The 8233-nt window shown below is 35.3% G+C and overlaps 1 protein-coding gene across 1 annotated transcript; it reads left to right on the forward strand.

Annotated features, from left to right (window-relative positions):
- Positions 1-2124: 2124 nt before the first annotated feature.
- Positions 2125-8121, forward strand: LOC128670975 (proton-coupled folate transporter-like). Its single transcript, XM_053747029.2, has 7 exons — positions 2125-2981; positions 3619-3778; positions 4371-4472; positions 4686-4823; positions 5648-5731; positions 6524-6680; positions 7481-8121. Exons 1-7 carry the CDS (start codon positions 2196-2198, stop codon positions 7635-7637), a joined length of 1584 nt encoding a protein of 527 aa, XP_053603004.1. The 5' UTR covers positions 2125-2195; the 3' UTR covers positions 7638-8121.
- Positions 8122-8233: the final 112 nt, after the last annotated feature.

Here is an 8233-nt window from a genome sequence, read left to right on the forward strand (position 1 = left end):
TTCAAGTAAATTCATTATTGGTATATGCAAGTCCTGATGATCGGCTACCAGGATCGGCTACAAACGAGGGAACTCCGTAACGCTGCGTTGACCACTTCCCATTAAGTGGGCCGCGTGCTTGTTTGCTTGATTTTTGATGTCACACGTTATATGAAACTAGCTCTCATCAGTGTCAATAAAAGTTGACAAGTATCAAAATTGTAATTTTTGTAAAAATCTACTTCTGGTTTTGCTTAACACTTCCAATCTATTTTAGTTATGGCCTGCTGCAAGATAGTGAAAAGTACAACTTAAACTGTCACAAAATAAATTATTAGCTAACAATTACCTGTACACTGTGACCACACCTTTACGAATATGTGTCACAGAAATCCCAAGCTATTTCTCATCTCACCACTAAGGAGAAAAATACGCTAGCACTAAATTAGTGTTAGAAACAATAGCCTGCTGGAAACATAAACCAAGCCGAGCTCGCGAATTTTCCAGCATTTTTCTACTAGAATTATTGTGACCACACCATAATAAAATGTTTCATAAGATAATCATTTCTTTTCATTTAATATGAGGTACAATATGTCTTCTTCTTCGTCAGGGTCGTGGTTATTATGTGGAATGAGACACACACAACAACTTTCTTGGCATTATTAATGGAGTGGTTTGCCATTGCCTTCTCCATTTCACACACGAGTTAATAATAATCAACCAGTGTGCAGGTTTCCTCACGATGTTTTCCTTCACCGGAAGCAAGTGGTGGACGATGAAAACTACTATACCTGGGACCTTTCGATCTACAGGCGGGCGTCTTAACCATTACACCACCACTGCTTCCAATATATCAGTACAATAAAAATTGGTTCTTTATCTATTTAGCCATTTATGACGCTGGACATCTGAAAAGGTGTGTAAGATATCCTGGTGTTCTTTAACCGTGATGAAAACAAAAATAATTTCGTTTATTTCTTTTTCAGGGAAAATTACATAAGGTACAATGTGACACAGATACGAGTATAACAAATACTTTGACAATGTGAGCAGTTCTTCTCTAGACATAACTCGAGATAGGTAGTTTTTATCATCCTAATATTATAAATGCGAAAATAAATTTTTATTTGTTACCACTTCACGCTTTATCTACTCAACTAATCCTCTTTGAAATTTTGAAAACATGGGGTTTGAAGTTACGGAGAAAGATACCTTTTTGGGTACCTTTCACCCTCGAAAAATAAATGCTTCCGTGGGATTTCGCACGGGCAAAGCAACGTGCTAGCAAAGCTAGAGTGTATAAATAAGGAAATATACGATAATCTTGGAACGTGTGGTCACCATACTAAACAGAAGTGCATTGACTTTAGAGAATGCGGGGCCGACATCCGCCGAGGTATAACTGCATAAAATATTGTCAAAGATGGTAAACATACTCTGTTTGCCGTAATAAGCTCGTATGTGAAATAGGTTACTCCTTAGCTCGCTTGGAACGCTGGCTCGAAAACACTTTCCTGTCTGGCGCAATCTATTTTGTAAACAACTATCTATTGCCTGTAGCTTTTCTCTACAAGGTGTTATTTTACGGTTTACTAAATATTATCCTTACAAAGTCCTCTACCGCGCCTGGCTGTCTGTTCGCGATAAACTCAAATACTATTGCTCGGATTTTCATGCGCTTTTCACCAATAGATAGAGTGATACCTGAGGTTTAGGGGTATAATTTATTATGTTTTTACTCGAGCGAAACTGGGATGGGCCGCTTGTATTATATAAAATACGGTGTCTTTCTTTCCAGTTCTTTCACGAACGTGATAAACAGTTTTTATTCTTATCATTAAGCATATCATAATTTTATTGTGCCTTAAAAAAATATTTTTCCTGAACGAACAAAGAAAACATATCAAAATTACTAGTTCGAGACAAAACTGTTAGTAAAGAGGTTGAATGAAACCATATGAGAATTATGGTATCTGAAAAGCTATTAAATATACAATATTTATTTATCATAATTTTTGCAATGTACTGTACTTCTACTTGTGCAAATATTTTGAAAATCCAATATTTAAACAAGTCTACCGGAGCTGATAAAGATACACAATTAAACTACTATCTGTCTACCTTTTGTTGAACTAATATTTGATTGATAAACTTTGATCAAGAACAAGAAGTTTCTTACATACAAATTATTCAGTATACTTTTTGAATCCACTATGGGAACTGTTGAGGAAGAACCATTAAAAACAAGCAAAACGCAAACAATTGAACTAAAAGAAAAGACATGGAAGGAGAAAATCCAATATGTGAAGGAGAACATAACTTTAGAACCAGTTTTAACTTGCTACGTAATCCCTGGAACCATTTCAAGGTTGGCAACACAGAATCTGAACCTAGACAAAGCATGTAGAGTAAATAAAAACTTCGGTGAAGAAGTTTGCAATGCATTACTGGCTAGACAAGGAAATAAATACATCAATGAGGAATTGGAAGTCCAGGAGCTAATAGCCGCTATGGAAAGCTGGAAGAACGTTTTACTAACAGCTATACCGAGTTTTCTAATACTGTTTTTGGGTGCATGGAGTGACAGGACCAAGAAGCGGAAATTATGTATTCTCTTACCTATATTTGGCGAGTTGTTGGCGTGTGTTAGCAATATACTAAATGCTTACTTTTTTTACGAATTACCGGTTGAGGTAACGATGTTTTTTGAAGCACTTTTCCCAGCTATTACTGGAAGTTGGGCAGCTACGTATATGGGCGCGTTTAGTTATATTAGTGACATATCGAGTGAAGAATCTAGAACTTTCCGGGTTGGTGTTGCCAACCTTTGCCTCACAGCCGGTGGTCCGATAGGGGCCGCTCTTAGTGGGATCTTGTTGGAAAAAATTGGTTACTATGGAGTATTTTCGATAAGTTCTGTGTTGTATGGATGTAGTATTGCCTACGGTTATTTTTATATCACAGATCCCGAAGGAAATAATGAAAAGGATAGTGTTCAGGTAAGAAGAATACTATTTAATTTTTTGTTAATTTGTAATATCTTCAACGCCTAAAAACTAAATAACTACTTAAACGTATCTTAATTAAAAAGTATCGTAATAAAAAAACGCAATGACTAATTCTAAAATATAATAATAATTTCATATTATATAAAATATATAAATCTTAATTGTTTTGTTTCTGACGTCTTTAGGCTCCATCTAGTCATCAAATCTATTTTGAAATTTGGCATAGATACATTATTTTAAATAGAAGTACGGAAATGGGCGTTATAAACGAAAAAAGTATAGTTTCTGTGGGAAATTCACGCAGGCAAAACCGCAGGCAAAAACGAGTATAACGTAATATCCCAACTTTCCCATCCCAACTAATATTATAAATGCGTAAGTAAAGTTTGTTTGTTAGCTCTTCACGCATTATCTACTGGACCGATTATTATGAAATTTGGCACACGGGTAGAAACTAATTTGGAATAACACATAGGGTACTTTTTATTCCGAAAGTCTCAGGGAGCAGCTAGTTACAGATATCTTAAGTTTATGAGGCCGTTTTGCGTGCTTCTATTTATACGTAATTATGGAAAATTAATAGTCATTTGAAGATTAACAATTATTAGTTTCGCATAATGTTTTACAGAATGAACCAAAAGGAGTCTGGAATTCTTTAAAGACATTTTTCGATTTGCAACACGTGAAGAACACTTTGGAAGTGGCGTTCAAAAAAGGGCCCAATCATAGACGAACCAAATCTATACTGGTTCTTCTTAGTATTGGATTTATCTATGGACCTACTTACGGTAAAATATGTTTTTTTTTTAATTTATATAATTAAATTAATAATTTTCGATATAGGTACCCTCAGACACCCCCAGGCTCAACCGGGTTATAAGTATGATGTTTTATCAAAACAATCTATCCAACTTATAATTTATACATACGAGAGTGACTTTGTTTTTTTGCCTTTTCACGCCTACGCGAACGCCTTCGCTAGTCTATTATGATGACATTTTGAGCGTTGTCAATTTATGGCAAAGGTCATAGTTGAGGGTGGAAGTTTTTATCAAATTGAGTGTGGTATCTTAAACGAAATTGAGGAAATTTAAATCGATTGACTCGGAGAGTATTCTTAAATACATTAAATATGTAATATAACTTCTTCTAATTAATTTCTTACGCTGACTCCGGACTTCGTGACGTCACTCGAATTCTCCCGGGAATAAAAAAAGGGAAATAAATAACCTAGTCACCATAGGTAAAATAAATAATTAATTTTATCTATGGTAGTCACAAAAGAAGCTATGGTTTGTGGTGCTTCACAAGGAGGCATCTCCAGTCTTTTGATTTCTTTAATTCTTTTTATTTTATTAATTCGTTTCTGAACAATTTCAGGGGAGTTCACAATGCGCTATTTGTTCACCCGCTACCGTTTCAACTGGGACGCCGTCATGTACAGTTTGTTTAGCACCTGCCACATCCTGACCCATGCTCTTGGTGAGATTAATATATTTTCAATATCAATAGGACCTAAGTGCCACCGGCTAAAAAAGTAGCGTACGGTATGCGGTCGCCGCAATCAGGTGGAGTCCAGATTGTATGCACTTTCGCCTTAAGGGGATATCTAATTGTTACCTTTAACGTGCGTACAAATATGCAAAATACACCATTTTGTCTCACCTTTAAGTTTTATTTATTTTGTCATTGCAGGTGCTTTAATCTCAATCAGTGTTTTCAGCCGTCGACTTAAATGGCACGATTCTGTACTGGGCTTAATATCCACCACCAGTAAGATCATCGGTGGAGTCTGCACCGGCTTTGCCAGGAACTCTATGGAGATGTACATTGGTTTGTTATCTTAAATCTTGATTAATAAGGCTCCAAATGGCATGTGATATGACTTTTACGGCTACCACAATTTAGTTACAGTTATATACATATTTAAATAATTAGGGAACTTTAAATGAAACTGGGACTTCGTCAAGTATTTGTATTCTTGCAATTTTCCCAAAGAGTAGATTGCACCAATCAAGTTTAACCTGCGCAGAAAAACGTAAAGTCCGCCTCTTTGTCTAAACGTCAGCTAGCACTTTCTACGTTTTTCTTTCGCTCCCAGACTTGAGGGCAAAGTACGAGTTTGCATTTCACTACTCACTATCGGGTCGATTCGACGAACCAATCAGATTGCGGTGTGGCTGCCGTTGCGTCACAATGGCGCACTGTGACTGGTCAGCTGTGTTTCACTGCGAATCGACTCGATGGTGAGATGTAAAAAGCAAAGTCACACTATGTACATTGTGCAAGGAAGTAGCAAAAGTGCAAAAATCAATTAAACATCAAAAAACGAATTAAGAAACGGATTGTCAACCTAAAAAGAATTACAGTCCAAGAAACTCCCAAGGTTTTAGAGGCATGTCGGGGCAAAATTAAAGCGTTTAGCTCGGGGCAAGTTAAAATCATTTCTCCATTTATGCGGAATTGTTAGTGTACATTTCATCGCTTTGGGGACCATGGACAAACAGCGCATTTTATATTAATTGAGGTTTGAGGAATAATTGACTGAGAAAGATGGCGTTTTGTATTTCTTTTCATTTTTGTTGATGTATAAATAAGTTTAATAAATAATACATTATTTCACAATAACAGATTAAATCTTTCTTAATTTGTTACAGCTGTAATAATTGAGTCATTCAATGCAACGTCCTTCACTGCTCTCCGTTCTATCTCGTCTAAACTTGTCACGAAAGATGAACTAGGTAAATAGTTTACTCATTATATAATATAAACAACTATATGTCAACTAACTAATAAACAACTATATGTCTCTGTCACAGATCCCTGCATTGAATAAGTCCGCCGTTATACGAATGAACGTGTAGAAACGTTCCTTGTATTTATTTTTGTATATTATTATATTACTGATTATAATCAAACAAACAGAGCCGACCATTTTCCATTTTTTTAATGGAATTAGTATAGAGCTGGTATGAATGTTGCTATCTCTCTCTCTGTAATCTGCAAGTGCTGTGATGATATGCGAGCATTTGACAACGTAGGATCCCAAAGATTGTGCGAAGTGGAGAAGAAGTTGGAAAACGTACCCTGAGCTCCAACACTCGATGGTGGTGGAGGCAACCGGGATATCGCTCAAATGACAAATATTATTTTTGTTTTTAATATCGAAAAAGTTTATACCTCTAGGTAATTGAAATCGCTATTCCTTAGAAAAACTTGTCACATCATTGAAAAGGCCATAAAACCAGCTTCTATTTGCACAATACTTTTTTACTTTATAAAAAAAAATTATTTTCATGATGGGGTTTGCTGGACGAGAAGATGTATTCATAGCGTTAAAAAGTGTTGTAGGTGTTTTGTTATTTAACAAATTATTTTTTAAGGTAAAGCCTACGTCATGCCATTATGTTTAAGCACTTTTTATCGTGCTCAGCTCAGATTATCCAAAATAATAATGATTAAAGACATGCCCTGTTCATGTTCCATGGCACCATGTGTATCTTACTAGATATTCTAATAAATTTTTTTTACAGGTAAAATGACCTCACTGTTCAATTTAATGGAAATCCTGACTTCCATGGTATTCGGCCCTATATACTCCAGTGTATACAAGTGGACAGTAAAAACTGATGCCAGCGTCATGTACTATATGAGTACAGTTCTAACAATACCACCTATTTTGATTTTTGTGTACGTTTTTTTCAAATGTGTTATTTTTTTGATTGAACATTTTTGAAGTAATTCGGATCGTTGAGAAAACCATCACTTTTTCAGATACTGCGCCTTGAGAGTGACGTGTGGTTTTTGCCCAATAACAATAATAATAATAATTTATTTAGACAATAATAAAAAAAAAATTACAATTGCCTTACATCTACGATTTACAAAAATGTAATTAACAGCCCCTATGCCGACCCAGCCCGAGACTGTCTCCGAACTAGACGCGAGTCTGTATCTCGAAAACAACCTGCCCCGGGACAGCAGGGAACTATTCCTATTTGCTGAAATTATTGGCAAACGTACACATAGTTTGCGTGTAAAATTTCCCAAAGTAGACAGATCTGTGTTTTGGGATTTTTTTAAATCCTATCCTATCCTATTTTTTATCGTAATGTCCTGTGTATACAGGACCACTACCAAAGATATCGTACAAGGCAAGGGATAATAGATAGGTAATAACAACATTTACTGCTTATAAATAAGAATCAATAGCATTCCCAAAGATGGTAGACGTCAGCCGGGCAACAGGTTGTACAAACACAGTCAAATCTTCAAAATATATAGACTAATTCGTGAGAATATGATAGAGAAATATCTTTGCCCCGTTGTTCAATTCCTTTGAGAATACGGGACGAGAAAACAACAAATCCCCGCACACTTGTATTTCTTTTATTGTGTCTTAATGTAGTCAATTTAACAAGAAATTTGTTCCCATAATATTTGCAACGTGCATCGTCAAAACTGTATATACCTATTTTTTTTATATACAGGTGGTTTTTCATGGAGCACAGAAGTACTGTACGCAAAGAAAAATCCGGTAAAGCTGAAGAATCGCAGAAGGAGCTGGAAAAACTAGAAAAAAATAGCGCTTCAGAAAATAAAGATGAATTTTTTTTTAGTAGCATTGAAATTGATCTACCAGATTAAGCTGTTTCTAAGCTTTTTAATATAATAAGCAGTTATTTAATGTGAACAATCCCAACATTGAATTAAATATCCCATTTAGGGTGAGTTGCACCGTCGAGTTTGACGATAATTTTTAACTGGCGGCGCGCCGTTGACGTGTGGACAAAATGGTGTACTTTGCGTTTTTCTACGCACGTTAAAGTTAACGTCAAAGTTTAAGGTGCAACCCACTCTTATTGTTTGTATTACAAATATTTGAAAATAAACAACAAATGAATTTAATTTTCGTACTTGGGATTGGACGTGAGTACCCTTTCAATCTGATTGCCAATTAACTAGTCTATTTTTTTTTAATAAATATTTGACTACATAGTATGTACTAAAACTGGTACCTAATAGTTCCAAATAGTCCGGTTTTATAAGAAGCTTTCTAATCCACAACTTTCAAATACATGTTTATATATTATCTTCTCAAATTAAAGTAAATTATTTTAAGCAATGTTTTGGTTTTAATCTCAATGCCTCCCTTGGAAAATTCGTATAGACGCAGACATTATACCCCACATTAATTCCTAAATTAAATTAACAAAAAATAATTAAAAGTGGGTTGCACCCAC

This window comes from Plodia interpunctella, chromosome 6 (genome assembly GCF_027563975.2).
Source record: "Plodia interpunctella isolate USDA-ARS_2022_Savannah chromosome 6, ilPloInte3.2, whole genome shotgun sequence".
In the NCBI taxonomy this organism is placed as follows: Eukaryota; Metazoa; Arthropoda; class Insecta; order Lepidoptera; family Pyralidae; genus Plodia; species Plodia interpunctella.